Consider the following 17,160-nt stretch of genomic DNA (forward strand, 5'->3'; position numbering starts at 1 on the left):
TCTCAGGATTCCACAAGATCAATAAAGTACACGTAAAAACACTGCAGGCCATAGAGTGCTATGAGTGGTAGTAAGGAAAAAAAAAATAAAAATTTCAAAGTAGCACAGCCTTCATGTGAAGTATAGTGATATCCAAACAGACAGCATCCACACGCTCCTTAGCAATGCTGGTAGGCATATCTACAAAAGGCAAACAACTTAGTCTCGTAGTGGCAACTGACAAGGAAAAATACACAGGGCAGGAATTATAGGAAAGCTCAGTTCCTCAGAGACCAACCTCTCCTGCCCAGCTGTGACAGGGTGGCAGGATGGTGGCCATCGGGCAGGTGGCCACCTGCCTGCAGCTGGTCACTGGGCCTCAATTTTTAGTGCAGGTAAAGTGGCACAGTGGCAAAATAAACATCTGAAAAATTATTTTCTGCCTCAACAAGTTTCACAATGAGTCATTTAAATGACTGTACCTCGTCCGCCAAGATGGAGGCATAGGTGGAAACACTGTGCCTTCTCCCACAACCAAGTTTGAATACAACAAAGGTTTGGAGAAAAAGACGCAGCCAAAGAACAGAATATTGAATTATACGAAGTCCGAAAACAACGAACCGTTCAACCAGGACGGTAAGAGGGGCGGAGCCAGCAGCGGAGCACTGGCGGGCAGGAAAGATCCCCAGACCTAGGCACACGAGTAGCCTGGACCCAGTCAGGGTGTGGGGCAGACTGACTGCGGTTGCACATTCTCCCACAGTGAGACGGACCACGCAGGCCCCAGGGGGCGAACCCAGGGGTGGAGGGCTGACGGCGGTGGCACACTCGAATGCAGTGGGACAAAACACGAGGGCCCCGGTGACGGTGGCAGCTGCGGCACCTGTGGGGGCCTCGGCAGGAGGCGGCAGAAGGGACGCCATTGCTCCTCTTTGACCCTGCCCCCACATACAGCGTCACAACCCAGTGACTGAGTTGCCCTGCTCTGGTGAACACCTAGGGCTCCAATCCTGCTACAGAACAGGCACGAACAGCCCAAAAGATGGTGGAAGAAGAACTCAAAGTCCCAGAGCCAATAACTCTCAGCAACCGAGAAATTGCCAGCCTCTCAGAAGCACAGTTCAAGCCACTATTTATCAGGATTCTCACAGAACTGGTGGATTATAGTCACAAATTAGAGGAACATATGAAGGCTAAACTAATTGAAATGAAGGGAGATGCACAGGAAACCAATAGTGATGGAAAGGAAACTGGGACTCAAATCAATGGAATGGACCAGAAGGAAGAACGAAACATCCCACCAGAAAGGAATGAAGAAATGAGAATTCAAAAAAATGAGGAGAGGCTTAGGAACCTCCAGGACATCTTTAAACGTTCCAACATCCGGATTATAGGGGTACCAGAAGGGGGAAAGAAACAGCCACGAGTGGAAAACTTATTTGAACAAATAATAAAGGAGAACTTCCCCAGTCTGGCAAAGGAAATAGACTTCCAGGAAATCCAGGAAGCTCAGAGAGTCCCAAAGAAGTTGGACCCAAGAAGGAACACACCAAGGCACATCATAATTACATTAGCCAAGACCAAAATGAAGGAGAGAATCCTAGAAGCAGCAAGAGATAAGGGGACAGTCACCTACAAAGGAGTGCCCATCTGACTGTCAGCTGATTTCTCAAGAAACCTCATAGGCAAGAAGGGGTTGGAAAGAAGTACTTCAAGTCAATAAATCTAAAGACCTACAAAGGTTGGTCTATCCAGCAAAGCCAAGATTGCTCTATCCAGCAAAGCTGTCATTTAGAATGGAAGGACAGATAAAGTGCTCCTCAGATAAGGTCAAGTTCAAGGAGTTCATCATCACCAAGCCCTTATTATATGAAATGTTAAAGGAACTTATCTAAGAAAAAGGAGTCAAAAAATATGAACAGTGAAAGGACAGCAAACTCACAGTTATTAACAACCACACCTAAAACAAAAGCAAACTAAGAGGACAGCTAGATCAGGAGCAGAACCATAGAAATGGAGATCACATGGAGGGTTAGCAACAGGGGAGTGGGAGGAGGAGAAGGGGGGAGAAGGTACAGAGAATAAGTAGCATAGACGGTAGGGAGAAAATAGGGGGGAGGGCAAGAGTAGTGTGGGAAATGCAGAATCTAAAGAACTTATGACACATGGACATGAACTAAAGGGGGGAATGTGGGCAGAGGGGGTGTGCAGGATGGAGGGGAATGAAGGGGAAATGAGACAACTGTAATGGCAGAATCAATAAAATATATTATAAAAAATATATAAAGTTTTTACTTGTCCCTACTGAGTTAAAGTTAAACCAGGCCAGCCCCAGACAAACCTATCATGTCTGAAAAACATAATTTCCTTTCATTCAGATTCTCCTTCTCTACTTGGCTGATGATTGCTGTCTTTCTTGGGAGCCCATTTCCTCCCTCTTCCTGCTTGGGAAGGATATTATTTACACCTTTTGGCTGGCACTCATTCAGGATAAGTTTTAAAAAGTGTTATAATGATGACAGATTGAGAGACCCTAGGGCTAGGTGGTGTGGTGATTGAGAACATCCATATCTGCATTATATACGAGTCCATTCACCTAGGCAAACAAAGCACTTTTTTGTTCTCTCGACTCAGTATCCATCTCCTATCACCTTCCTCCGATTATCCTCCCACGGCCCCGCCCCCTCCCCAGGAAGCTCAGCGGTACTGGCCGCTGGCTTCTCTCCCAAATCACTGCCACCAATCAAATCCCTGGCCCGGTCCCACCTTCCTTCCAAATGAAAGGCTTTCCAAGCCCTGGGTTCCATCCCTGCCTGTCCTATGACCAACCAGCTGTGTCCCTTTGGCCAGCCCTGCTGCACCCAGTGCCCGTGATAAGAAAGGAACAGAAGACAACACAGAGAACAAAACTGCAATATGGCCCCGGAAACTAGACACAGAGGCACCGGCCACAGGCCTGGAGCTGGTTATGCCAGGCGGATGTACAGAGGAAGAACAGGAGAGAGGCACAGAGGGATGAAAAGAGAGGAAGCGGGAGGGCTCGGTCTCCTTTTTGTTTTTCAGCTGCTTAGGGCTACGGATACTGAAATAAACATATCTGCAGGCCTCATACAACAGTAAAAAACAAGATTGAGCACCCAAAGCTTGTTTATATTTTACTGCAGAGGTATTTTTGTATTATTAGTTAACATGTAATTTGTAAACTGCAAATTCATATCCTGCATGTACAAAATCATTTTACAAAAATGCTTTAAAAAACCAGTAGATAATGCATTTCCTGCTAGGGTTGTACTGGAAGGAGCATCCGGCAAGTGATACCACACGCACCGTATTAGCAGCAGTGGCAGCCAGTACAACCCTGGCTGCCTCTCCGTCTGACAGTCCTCCTACCACCACTTAAAGCCCCAAGTTCATTGCATCTTGGTTCTTCACCTTTCTCGCCTCTCCTGCTGCTGACTTCTCATGTGGGACCTGCCTCTTCACAGATGACCATGCAGGATAAATGAGTCAAGCAAATAAATCATCGTACCTTTCTCCCTCCATCCAGAACGAGTCTGGTTTTCTGACATCCAGCAATCTTATTTCCTGTGGCATTTTTTATCCCACAATGTATCACTTCAAACTTAAATAAATCTCCTTTAATTAGCGTTCTCAAGTAGCCTACATGATATCTTTCAGTCTTCCTTTTACACTTAGTCCTTCAAGTATCTATATTACAATATTTTAACCTTCATGATAAAAAAAGCTAAGAAAGCTCATTCCATCTCACCAGGAGCTCTACTAACAAAATACAAAAAGGAAAAATTCAGCTGATAATTAGCTGCAACAAGTTCTTACTGTGTGCTACTAAGGCAAGACTCCAGGCCAAAAGTATTGCAATCAAATCTTCAGTTCTTCCCAACATCACCAGACAGTACAGGGTCAAGGGCCAGACCAGAAATCCACTGTGATGTTGACATATAAAGGGTTGTAATCGACAGACAATAATTTATAAACACAACTGTTCAAACCATCTGTTTTCCAGACTCGTGACACCTGATGTAAGAGCTTCATCCTGAAGATAAAAAGAACAAATGTGAATGGTAAGACAAAAGTTAACCTGTATTTCCATTGCTTTTTGTCTTGCCACAAATTTTAGCAAAAGCACCTTGATAAATTATCACACCTGCTGGGTTTTCTACTGCAGAAAAGTTTATTTTCCCCATCTAAGGTAAAGGACAGCAAGACAGCCATGTGTTCACATGTTGAACCCCAAGTGAGACCCTGGAGACCAATGATGAAAGTGTCATATGATAATGACACTTGCATGTAGGGAGCCCCCAGTGTACGGGACAGAAGGATGTATGGGTAACAATGACACAAAGTGAAATGTGTCATCCACTGCTGACAGGTCCTTGGACAAGCTTCAGGGGGTCTATGAATCCTCCAATGTTGTCGGGGAAATTGTGTCTGGATGCAGGCAGGGTATATGGCTTTCCTGAAAGTCTCTAAGAAAGTTAGAATGTAGGTAGAGAAGGATGAGTTAAGGGCACCTAACTCCATGATGGAGACTAGACAGGGGTTGGGGAGAAGGAAAATTTGACTTGAGGCTTAAAAGAGAAGAAATGCACCAGGTAAAGAAGGTGAGGGGAAGGATACAGAGGAAGAGAAGCCACTCTGTGCAAGAGGCATGGACATGCAAACCAACACAATGCATTTGAAGGAGAATATGTAATTGTGCGGCTACAGCCCCGGGATGTGGGAAGAATGGGTGGGTGCTGGTGTGAGCTGGTCTCTGAGAGCCTAGCAGTGAAAAACAATCCACGTCAGTCTCAGCAACAATGTGGGTGGCAATCAGAAGCACAATGTTGACTTAAATAAAACCAGAGGAAAATAATACAGCATGATTTCCTTTACATAAAATTGAAAGACATGCAAACTAAACAACCTTTTGTATAGGGATACAAATATATGGGAAAACAAGAAAACCAAGAAATAGCACAAATAATTACAATCATCACAAATACTTATCACAAAAATTCAGGAAATTGTCATCTCTGGCTGTGGGGGTGGAGCAGATATGGAATTAGGGAGGGCCACACAGGTAACAGCCATGAATTGGGACGGGACACTACCAGTGTTCATGGAATCAAGAATCTTCAGATTTTTCATATAATTTATAAATATTCTTTTTATCTACTTAGTAATAATTTTTTTATTTAAAGAGAAAAATGCATACCTATGGACAGAAACTAGTAAGACACATAGAAAACAGAAATAGCTATATTTGTTAAAGTGGTAGATTCTAACAAAAGGACTAAATGCCTTTTAATATTATTTTAAAATACAGATTCTGATAAAGCCCTGTAATATTGAGCTAAAAGTTCCCTAATACTGTTTTATTTTTTTAATATATATATTTTATTGATTATACCATTATACTTGTTCTATTTCCCCCCTTCATTCCCCTCCACCCTGCACACCCCCTCCCCCACCATTCTCCCCCCCTTAGTTTATAACCACATGTCTCAAGTTCATTAGATTCTATATTTCCCCTACTATTCTTGCCCTCCCCCCTATTCTCTACCTACTGTCTATGCCATTTTCTGTAACTTCTCCCCCCTTCTTCTCCTCCCACTCCCCTGTTGCTAACCCTCCATGTGTTCTTCATTTCTATGGTTCCACTCCTGATCTAGCTGTCCTCTTGGTTTGCTTTTGTTTTAGGTGTGGTTGTTAATAGCTGTGAATTTGCTGTCCTTTCACTGTTCATAGTTTTCATCTTCTTTTTCTTATATAAGTCCCTTTAACATTTCATATAATAAGGGCTTGGTGATGATGAACTCCTTGAACTTGACCTTATCTGAGAAGCACTTTATCTGCCCTTCCATTCTAAATGAAAGCTTTGCTGGATAAAGCAATCTTGGCTGTAGGTCTTTGGATTTCATGACTTGGAATACTTCTTTCCAGTTCCTTCTTGCCTGTAAGGTCTCTTTTGAGAAATCAGGGGACAGTCTGATGGGTACTCCTTTGTAGGTGACTGTCCCCTTATCTCTTGCCCCTAATACTGTTTTAAAATGTACTCTAACAAAAGGGCCAAGAGCCCTTTAATGCTGTTTTAAAAGTTAGGGGGGAAAAAACAGAACAAAGAATACAGATTCTTCAGTCTTCATCCCATAAAGAACTGGCTTATTTGCCAGCATTGCCTACTGAAAGGGCTAATTCCTGGGGCAGAAGCACAAGGTGAGCCTAGAACAGCTCATCTCACTGGAGCACAGGGAAGGAAGCTCTCAAAACCAGTGTCATTACATCAGAGGATCCAGGAGTCAACATAGAGAAGATGCGCCCTGGCTGGTGTAGCTCAGTGGATTGAGCATGGGCCTGTGAACCACACGATCGCAGTTCAATTCCCAGTCAGGGCACATGCCTGGGTTGCAGGCCAGTTCCCTGCAGGTCAACTCCCAGCAGGGAACGCACGAAAGGCAACCATACATTGATGTTTCTCTCCCTCTCTCCCCTCTAAATATAAATAAATAAATTCTTTAAAAAAAAAAAAAAACATAGAGAAGATGCCATTTGCCAAAGACAAAGTAAGCTGAGCATTGACGAGAATATTAACTCCATCCTGAAGGAGGCCAGGGAACATCAACTCATCACTTCGAAAAGTGAAAAAGCAATGCTGATTCTTTCCCTTTATTCTGCCTTTTCTACATGAACTGTACCCCAGGGCACTCAAACAGATGAAGAGGGCAAGTCCTTCTTTGTGGAAAGATCAATCTAATGATGCAGAAGGAATAACACACTATCGGAGTTTTGTAATCCCTAACTGAGTCATAAATTTAGGCAGCAGTCAATACTGGCAATGACTGCTAAAATGATTACGTAAAAAGCTAACAGGAAACCTCACAATGAGAAGACAGGGCTGACAAACCCTGAACCCACAGATCCTGTTATCACAAAGACACAACCAGACACCCTGTCCCGGTGTGACACAAGAGCAGGTACATGGCATCATCTATAAAGTGTTCTTGCCCCAAAATAGTACTGAGTCTGTCAAGCCTCGAGATCCAACTCCAGTTCACAAGCAAACGCTGAGGTCAAGGGCACATATAAAGTTTCACCACTGGGATGCAGCTGGCAAAATCCCCAATGTAGGAAATTCCATCAAATGACTTGGTTTGTTCAACAAATAAATTGCAATGGGAAAAAAAGAAAAAGAGGGAAGAAGGAATCCACAGATTACGAGATTTCAGAGAAATCCAAATGCAACGTGTAGATAGCGCTTGTCTGGGTCCTAATTGGAATAGAGTCAAGTTTTTGTTTGTCTGTTTGTCTGTTTGTTTTGTGGGGGGAGAGAGCATTTATGAGACAAGCAGGGAAGTCTAAACACTGACTGGATAATTTGGATAATGATGATATTAAGGAAGTATTGTTAACTTTATTTTAGGTATGATAATGGTATAGTGGTTCTTTTCTAAAATTTTCTTATATTTTAGGGACACATACTGAAGTATTTACACATGAGATACTGTGAATTATAGTCTACTTCTAAATAATCCAGTGGAGGAGGAGAGAAAAGTGGGAGAAAGAAGAGAGGCCATGAGTTGTAACTCTTGAAGCCAGGTGTGGGGTACATGAGGGTGCAATGTATCACTGCCTCTACTTCTGTGTCTGTCTGAAAGTTTCCTCAATAGAAACTCTGAACGAAATAAACGGGCTCATCTCATCAGAGTCAGCGGTTCCCTTCTTGGCAGAAGAGGCTAAGGAGGTAGAGCCCCCCAGGCATGCGAAGCCAGGACTCACCGTTCTCCGTTCACCTCATTGCCTTGGTCTCTAGTGTGGAAGATCATTGTATATTTACCCACATCAGGCATTGGCCGGATTATCTTCATTCGATGAAGCTCAACCCTAGAAAAATAACAGAGGTGGTTGTTTTTATTTTTTTAATTTAATTTTTTGAATTTTAAAATATGTTTAACTTCATAATTTTATTTTATTATTATTTTTTATTTAATTGTTGTTAAAGTACAGTTTTCTGTCTTTTAGGTGGTTGTTTTTAAAAATTCCATCCTATTTATCTACCACTAGGCACTCAAAAAGAATCATTTCCAAAATTTACACATGTGCACACACACAGTGACATAAATAGTTTGACTATTTGGGTACTAAAAAGAAAATTTTCTTATAATGTTAGGCCTCAGGCAGTAAGTCCATAAAAAATTCACATTTAACATTTACTACTGAGATAAAAAGGACGTGTGCCAATTCACAGTTTGTCATTTTCCAAAACAACTGAGAAAATATGTGTTTGGTTTTGTTTTGTTTTAAAGATTTTATTTATTTATCATTAGAGAGGAAGGGAAGGAGAGAAGGAGAGAAACATCAATGTATGGTTGCCTCTCGTGAGTTCCCTGCTGGGAACTGGCCTGCAACCCAGGCATGTGCCCTGACTGGGAATCGAACTGCAATCATGTGGTTCACAGGTCCGCGCTCAATCCACTGAGCTACGCCAGCCAGGGCAGAAAAAACATGTTTTAAAACATCACAACATAAGGTATATAAATGTCTAATCTCAATGTTTGACACCTGAAATTTATATAATATTGTATGTCAACTATAATTGAAAAATAAATTTTAAAAATTATGATGAACAGGAGAATCAAGTCTCTTGTGATCCCTAGTTTACTTAGTTCTTCCTTCCTTCAACAAATTAAGTAACACTCTTTTAAAGTTGCAAGCTTTAAAGACATGAACCTAGGTTCAAATCTAGATTTTGCTATTTTCCACCTTGGTAAGTCAGTTCGTTGTTCCGAGTCTCCCAGGTATAAAATGCCAGTGGAGTTCTGGGGCTGATGGGGCAGGCGCACATGTGGGAGTCTGCAAGGCATGTGCTTTGCAAACTGCAATGTAATACACCTGTGCAAAGGGGGGGGCACCTGCTGCACAAGGGAGTAACTAAATATTTGGTGAATAAACCTCAACTAACTTTTAGGTTAAAGTCATTTACTTGTCAGTAGTTAGTCAAGAACCACTCTGAAGGACCCCATGTTCTTGACAACCAAAAGCAAACCTTGGCACTCTCCTCAGCCTTGGAGCCAAGGAGCACAGGAAAAAAGACAGTGTTGACATATGATCAGTGAAAAATTCTAACCTCCCCATCTAGGCTGTAACATGGACTTTAGGGAGGTGATGGACATTGTTTAGCTCTAGCCTTTGCTACTCTCGCCCTGAAGTTTAGCTCTGTCTACTTCGTAAGCACTGGCCCCGCAGGCTGGTGATGGGATGGGCCTTGAAGAGGCCTGTCACATGGCCCTTCCCATAGAGACTTTGGTCAGGGAACTCCACTCTCCTCCTGGCAGAAACATCCCAAGGACTCTCAGCCTACACATGGGAACAAGACCAGCAGGGAGCCCTGGCTTCTTCATGCTGAAGGGAAAAGTTCTGGCAGTTGCATATCTATCAATTCAAAACTCCAGCTGAGAAAGTTCCTTTCCAAGAAACAACAGCAGGAGGAAGGGTGGGTCTTCTGAGAGCCCGGAAGACCTTGTTACTACAAGTGTAAAAATACTGACCCCGGGCTCTTGAATCATTACTTATTCCTGATAGGTAGGGCTACCCATAACTACCTGGCCACAAAATCTGAGTTCAGGGGAGGTTGCCAAGAGGGGAGGCCATAGTCCCTTTGAAGCCCTCCGGGTAGAAAATAGTCCAGGAGAATCTGAGGATGATGCTAGCAGCCTGGAGCCCAGCCTGGGAGGCAGGCCAGCAGCTACCTCCACAGTAGGTAGGGCTGGCGAATGCCTGATGGAGAGGACATCTTGGCCTGCTTCAGGGTGTGCAGGTCCTCACAGGCTGTTGGCACTACCTGCTGTGGGCACTGGGAACTGTGCAGGATTCCCCAATGTCTGGAAGAAAGCAATAGGCTTGTACTGGGCTCGCTGGCCACTGTCCTCAAATGGCATCCTTGTGGACCTTCCACAATTTGGGACTTTTCATTCACTGGGGAGACCCTTCTCAGTAAGCAATGCCCACTGACAAGTCCGCAGAGACCTCCATCAACACTTGTGGACCCCTAACACCCACAAGCCAGAAACAGGCCATCTTCCATCATCACCTCCACACTGCCAGTGGTAAAGAGCAACCTGGGTCATCCTGCCTGCCCCCTGCAACTGCCTCCCCGTAAGCCCGAAGCCTCCTGCCCTGCTGGGCTGGCATCTGCAGGTGCTATAGAATGCAGGTTTCCAGAGCCATCACTGACAGCAAAGCCCTGTGAAGGGGACCTGTCTCTGTTGTTCACCTGAGTCTGAGGTCATCGTCTTCGCCTCCCCATCCCCAGTAGTTGTTAGAGAATCCATTCACCTTGAAAAATTGCTCTCTTCTTAGGGCGGTGACACCCCCAAAATATCCACTGTAACGTAACCTACAGCAGAAGAGAGGAGAGAACAAGAACATTAGCACAGCCTTTTTGTTCTCCACGGACACCTGAGAAGTCTCTGATTCCAGGCTGACATTCTAAGAACACGGTGAAGACCATGCACGCCACCCAGCCATTCCTGCTGGGCATCCCCCTCCCAACATTCCCAGCCTGCCCTGTTGCTCTTCACTCCTCTGCTGAGACAGGTGCTCACATGCCCTCACTAAAAGCAAGGTGCTGCCCACCTGTTACTGTTAGTGTTTAATGTTTGCGTGCAGCGGTCTACAGAGGTACCTGTAAATGTACACCGTAACATCAGATGTGAATGACAGATTTCATCTCATGTGCCAATCCAATGCAAAGTCATAGCTATCAGAGGCACTGGGTTAAGAAGGATTCTGAGGTTGCACCCAGGTTCAGCATGAATAAGTGTCACAGAGCATATACTGGGTCTCTTTTACTTTCACTTTTTCTGAGGGTGGGGAGGAGGTAGAGAGCAGAGACAGCTCCTGCACAAACTTTGTATGCAAAGCTCTATACCAGAGTCTGTTTCTTGAAGAACTCAATACATTTCAACAAACCTGATGTTTCTAGCTTACACAATTAAATAGATGATTGTACCTTTCACAAAAATAGAGTATACAAAACAAGAATTGGGTTTTGAAAGGAAGACACTAAATTTTGGCTAAGTGGAATCTGGGAAACCTCTGGAGCTTTTGCTGGTGGTCGGAAGGATATGGAGTCCAAGCTCAAAAAAGAAGAGAGGCTGAAGACAGGGCTTTTCAAATAGGCTATTCAGAGGTGGTCCTTGGGGGGTGGCAGCAGAACTGCACCGCCCAAGGACAGCACAGGAGGTGAGGAGACGACAGAGGGTGGAGCCAGGAGACAGCCACAGGAAAAGGGGGGAAGAGATCAAGCAGGACCAGCTGGACAGCACCTTCCAGCCACATGGGACCCTTACGACTGCTGGTGGGCCAACTTGCAAATCTGAGAAATAAAGATACCCCTGAAGATTACCACTGTACCAATTCAGAAATGCAAATGAAGGCAGCTTATTAACTTGGGTGTTACTGAATAAAACTTTAATTAACTTCAGTTCAAAGTGCTCCAACACTTACGAAATTTTTCTGACTCTCCAGATAAGAAGAAAAACTGGAAGGAAAGGGCAATAAACACATTGACACTTGCCATCTAACGGGCAGAGTCAGAAAAGGTCATCTGTAGTTCAATTGTGTTTCTGTGTTCTAAGTACAGATGGGAGGACCCTGTTTAACCCATTATGGAGACAGATTCACTTATATACTGTCAACCTAAAACTCTAGAAAATGGTTTTATTATAACCTAAAACAAACAAAAGGAAATAAAGTGCTCAGAAGGCAGCTATTCCTGCCCAAGACATCTATGGCAGTGACCTGCTGCCAGTTACTGGACTCTGACTGGTCTTAACTACCTGAAGACCAGTAGCTCCATCAGGACGGAGTAGAACCCCTGACCAGGAATTACGTGCCAAGCACCAGAAGGGTCACCAGGAGAGAAGAGCACTGATGATCTGACAGTGATCTGTTAAGTAACCACTATCCACTGTGAGCAAGGCAGCTGGCTACACACTGTGATCCCTGCGCCCTGCCCTCAAAAAGCTTACAGTCTAATGAGAGGTGAGCATTGTCAGGGTTCTGAGGAGTGAGAGGCCACATCGGAAGATTCAGATAGGCAAAAAAATGGGGACCTTGAGGTGGCCAGAACTACACGAGAAAAAGGAAAAAGAGAAAAGTGTAGGCTGTCTGACCAGCATCTGCAGACCAGTTTCATGCAGGGCAAGTGCAGAAGGCCAGCCTGAAAGAAAGGTTTAGAAACTCTATTTCAGGCCTGTCCTATCTGGCTCAGTTGGTGGGCTGAAGTCCTGCAAAGCAAAGGGTTGCCAGTTCAATTCCCAGTCAGGACACATGTCTGAGTTTCAGGACAGGTCCCATGTTTGGGGGGCATTCAAGAGGCAACCAATCAGTATTTCTCTCACACATCAATGTTTCTCTCCCTCTTTTTTTCTCTCCCTTCTCTTCTCTCTAAAAATAAATAAATACTTAAAAAAAAAACCTTCCATTTTCCAGTAGCCTTTTGGATGCAAAGATCTGTGTGTTTATTGATCTTTGCTTTGGTTTTTCTTCTTATCTGGAAACACACAATTATTTAATGGGCCCTGTAACAGTTATATCTATTATTAAAACTGTAAGATTGGGGAAACATAGTCACAAAATAACAGTAGCATCCTTGTACAAGGCAGGCAGGCAGGTACCAAAGAAATGACTGGCAGTAAAACTTGCCACAGGCAGGTCCAGAGCTTTATTGCTGACTCATAGTCTGAGGGATAAACAAGATTTATTTCTGGCTTCATCAGAATCTGAGACATATCGGTCAAGTTACTTTAACTTCTTCTTTCTGCATGTGTGTAAAGTGAAAACATTTCTTTATTTTTTATGTTTTTAATTTTATTTTATTGATCATCCTATTACAATTGTCCCAATTTTTCCCCATTTCATCCAGCACCCCCATTCCCTCAGGCAATCCCCCCACCATTCTTCATGTCCATGGGTCATGTGTATACTAAGTTCTTTGGCTTCTCCACTTCCTATGCTGTACTTTACATCCCGATAGCTCTTCTATAACAACCTATTTGTACTTCTTTTTTTTTAAATATATTTTATTGATTATACCATTACAGTTGTTCTATTCCCCCCCCTTCAATCCCTTCCACCCGCACCCTCCCTCCCCCACCATTCTGCCCCCTAGTTTATAACCACATGTCGCAAGTTCTTTGGATTCTATATTTCCCCCACTATTCTTGCCCTCCCCCCTATCTATTTTCTACCTACCATCTATGCTATTTTCTGTGCCTTCTCTCCCCTTCTCCCCCTCCCACCCCCCTGTTTCTAACCCTCCATGTGTTCTTCATTTCTATGGTTCCACTCCTGATCTAGCTGTCCTCTTGGTTTGCTTTTGTTTTAGGTGTGGTTGTTAATAGCTGTGTGTTTGCTGTCCTTTCACTGTTCATATTTTTCATNTAGTTGTACTTCTTAATCCCCCCACCTCTTCACCCATTTCCCCACACCCTCCTCCCATCTGGAAACTATCACAATGCTCTTCATATCCATGATTCTGCCTCTACTCTTGTTTGCTTCATTTGTTTTTTTATTTTTATTTTTCGTAAAGATTTTATTTATTTATTTTTAGAGAGGGGACGAGAAAAAGAAAGGGAGAGAAACATCAATGAGCGATTGCCTCTTGCATACTCCTGATTGGGGACCTGGCCTATAACCCAAGCATGTGCCCAGACAGGGAACTGAACCAGTGACCCTTTGGTTCACAGGCCGGCACTCAATCTACCAAGCCACACCTGCCAGGGCTAGTTTGTTTTTTAGATTCAATTATCAATAGATACGTATTTTTGCCACTTTATTGTTCATAGTTTTGATCCTCTCTTTCTTAAATAAGTCCCTTTAACATTTCATATAATCATGATTCAGTAATGATAAACAACTTTAGTTTTTTCTTGTCTGGGAAACTTTTTATCTGCCCTTCAATTCCAAATGATAGCTTTGCTGGATAAAGTAATCTTGACTGTAGGTCCCTGCTTGTCATGACTTTGAATATTTCTTGCCAATCTCTTCTAGTCTGCAAAGTTTCTTTTGAGAATTCAGATGAGTCTTATAGGAACTCCCCAGTAAGTAACTAACTGCTTTTTTCTTGCTGCTTTTAAGATTCTCTTTTTTATCTTTACTTTTTGGCATTTTAATTATGATGTACCTTGGAGTGGGCCTCTTTGCATCAATCTTGTTTGAGACTCTCTCTCTGCTTCCTGGACCTGCATGTCTATTTCCTTCACCAAATTAGGGAAGTTTTCTTTCATTCTTCTTTCAAATAGATTTCCAATGTCTTGCTCTTTCTCTTCTCCTTCTGGCATCCCTATGATGTGAATGCTGGAATGCTTGAAGTTGTCCCAGAGGCTGCTTATACCATCCTTGTTGTTTTGGATTCTTTTTTCTTCTTGTTGTTCTACTTGGTTGTTTTTTGCTTCCTTATGTCCCAAATCATTGATTTGTGTCTTAGCTTCATCCACTCTACTGTTGTTCCCGTATAAAATGTTCTTTATTTCAACTAGTGAAGCCTTTGTTTCTGACTGGATCTTTTTTATGCTGCTGAGGTCCTCACTAAGTTCCTTGAGCATCCTTATACCCAGTGTTTTGAATTCTGCATCTGATAGCTTGCTTATCTCTATTTTGTTTAGCTGTTTTTTCTGGAGTTTTGATCTATTCTTTAATTTGGGCCATGTTTCTTTGTCTCCTCTTTTTGGAAGCCTCTCTGTTTGTTTCTATGTATTAAATAGAACTGCTTTGACTCCATGTCTGGGTAGTGTGGTCTAAGGCGGTAGGTATCCGATAAGGTCTAATGGCAAAGCTTCCCCTATCACCCAAGCTGGGTACCTGAGGTGCACCCTTCGAGGGGGGGCTGGCCTGAGTACACCCTCTTCTTATAGTTGAGCCTTGGTTGCTGTTGGCAGGTCAATGGGAGGACTAGGCAGCTACAAGGACTAGCTGTGACCACTGACCACCAACCTCTGCCCTCTGTGGAGGATCAGATGTACAAGGGCAGGGTGGTGGTGTTCTGATGTGGTCTGTAACTGCCCACTAGATATGTAGGCTCTGGGGTTTCCTGGGTGGTGCAGGGCAAGGTCAACCCCCACCTGTGTTTTACCCCAGGCCACCACGTCTAAGCTATGAAGCAATCTGAGATGGCTGCTCCTTGTGTTGGGATTGGAGCTTCCCAGGCAAAGCCAAACTGTTAATCCAGGCTGCCTACTGCTACTGCCAGGCCTGGAGCTCACTGAGGCCAGCTGTTCCTTGTTTGAGAGGATTTAGGAAGTTGTGAATCATGAGCCAAGACCAGCCATTCACACACAAAAGCAGCTTGGGTAGGCACATAAATTGGGTGGGACAGTCTCTGGGAATCTCCAAGTTTATCTCCCAACAGTGTTAGCCAGGTTGATGGGGTCTCAGATATGGCACCAGCTTTCAGCTCCATGGAAAGTGGATTTAGAAAAGGGACAATGGCCCCTGCTTGCCTTGATGCCAGCCACTTCGGTTGCTCCCTATACGTCACAGGTGCTTTTCAAACTGCTACCCTAGTGATGGAGCTCAGAGGGAGTGAGTCTTAGGAGATGAGTCTATATGCGGGTTCTTTAAGAGGAACTCCTTGGGCCTCTAGAACTTTCTTCCACCATCTCAATCCCCACTGGTTTTTGCAGCCAGCAGTTCTGGGGACTTACTTTCCTGGCACAGGAACCCTGGACTGGCAGGCCAGGTGTAGGGCTGGCACTCCTCACTCCTGAGATATTATCTCTCCTAAATTTTTATCCACTACACATGGATGTGGAACCAGCCCATTCCACATCTTCACCCCTCTTATCAGTCTGAATGGATGTGGTTTCTTAATTCCATAGTTGTCAGGCTTCCATTCAACTCAATTTCTGACAGTTCTGAGTGATATTTGTTCTATATCTTAGTTGTAATTCTGATGTGGTTGTGGGAGGAGGTGAGCCATGTCTGCCTACGCTGCTGTCCTGACTGGAAATCCTCAAAAGCATTTCTTGAACTTACCATACTCACGGGACCACTGTGACAATGAATAAAAGCACTTGCTGATTTGAGTTCTGTGGCTCAGTGACACACAGTCACCAGCAGGGGGCAGACACTTAGCTGTCTGCTACCACTGCCGCCAGCTATGGAAGGGTCTGCCCAAAGCACCAAAGGAAAGGGGGGATGAGACGAGGGGAATATCATTACTTATGCCCGCCTGCCTCTACCTGGCCATAGTAGATGAGGGAATTTACATGATACATAAAACAAAGTAAAAAAATATATAAATGACAAATGAGGTCCAGAGGAAAACTTAAATCAGAAGATTCAATTGAGAAATGTATTAGAATTCCGATCTGCAAATAAGATTATTTTCAGCTTTAAAAAAAGGCTACGGATTTGGCTCAGAGCTTCTTGCATCCAAAAGAAAAGAGAGGACACATTCAATCACCTAATTCACATTAAGAAAACCTGCCAGTTATTCAGGGAAGACAAAGGCTTCTGAGAGTTAGTTTAAAAGAAATATCTGGCCAGTTACAACACCAAGTGAAAACAGTAAGATTCAAACAAGGGCTGTTTCTAGAGTGAGTAGCCTCTGATGCCATTATGATTGTGATATCAAAGTTTTATTCAAAGTCAACTCCCAGCAGGAATGCCCAAGAACTCAGTCTGTTGTGGTCCAGCTAAACACAAAGATAAAATCTATAATTCCAACAAAAGACCTGTCCTTAAGACAGTCCTGTTATCTGCACTCAAAACAAACAAACAAAAAACAAAAATCCTGTGTGATTGCAATTTCCCATTGCAGATGTTTAGAACGAACTGGGCATTAGGGAAGTTATCTATGTCAGGGATCCAACACACCTATATTTTGTGCTATACATAGTGAAAAGTCACTAATACACAGTAAGTGAAGAGATGGTTTGACATGCTTCTGAAAATGCCAAGATGACCAACCATGACAGGCTGCCATCTTCAAAGCAGAGGTGGCTCAGACACCAGAAAGCAAAACTTCCAGATAATAAGATTAAGATCCAAAGCTCAAGTTCACCAAAAGAAAAAATCCTGTGATTCTCTTCCAGACCCCTCCCCTGCCCTGTGGCCCCACCACACCTGTCCTCATTCAGGCTTTTTCTCCTTCCCCTCCCTGACACATTACCGAGT

General features: G+C 43.6%; 1 protein-coding gene across 4 annotated transcripts in view; it reads right to left on the reverse strand.

Moving 5' to 3' along the window:
- Positions 1-3,122: 3,122 nt before the first annotated feature.
- The window catches only part of B4GALT4 (beta-1,4-galactosyltransferase 4), a 38,999-nt gene continuing 24,961 nt past the window's right edge, over positions 3,123-17,160 (reverse strand). For all 4 annotated transcript variants that reach the window (XM_037045550.1, XM_037045553.1, XM_037045552.1 and 1 more), the window contains 3 exons: positions 10,253-10,375; positions 7,759-7,863; positions 3,123-4,033 (listed from right to left, as the gene is read on the reverse strand). In XM_037045550.1, the coding sequence (XP_036901445.1) occupies positions 3,901-4,033; positions 7,759-7,863; positions 10,253-10,375 (361 nt within the window). In that variant the 3' untranslated portion in view covers positions 3,123-3,900. The remainder of the gene's footprint in view (positions 4,034-7,758; positions 7,864-10,252; positions 10,376-17,160) is intronic.

The sequence above is a fragment of the Sturnira hondurensis genome, unplaced genomic scaffold (genome assembly GCF_014824575.4).
Source record: "Sturnira hondurensis isolate 20B ecotype Veracruz unplaced genomic scaffold, ASM1482457v3 Scaffold0004338, whole genome shotgun sequence".
NCBI lineage: Eukaryota > Metazoa > Chordata > Mammalia > Chiroptera > Phyllostomidae > Sturnira > Sturnira hondurensis.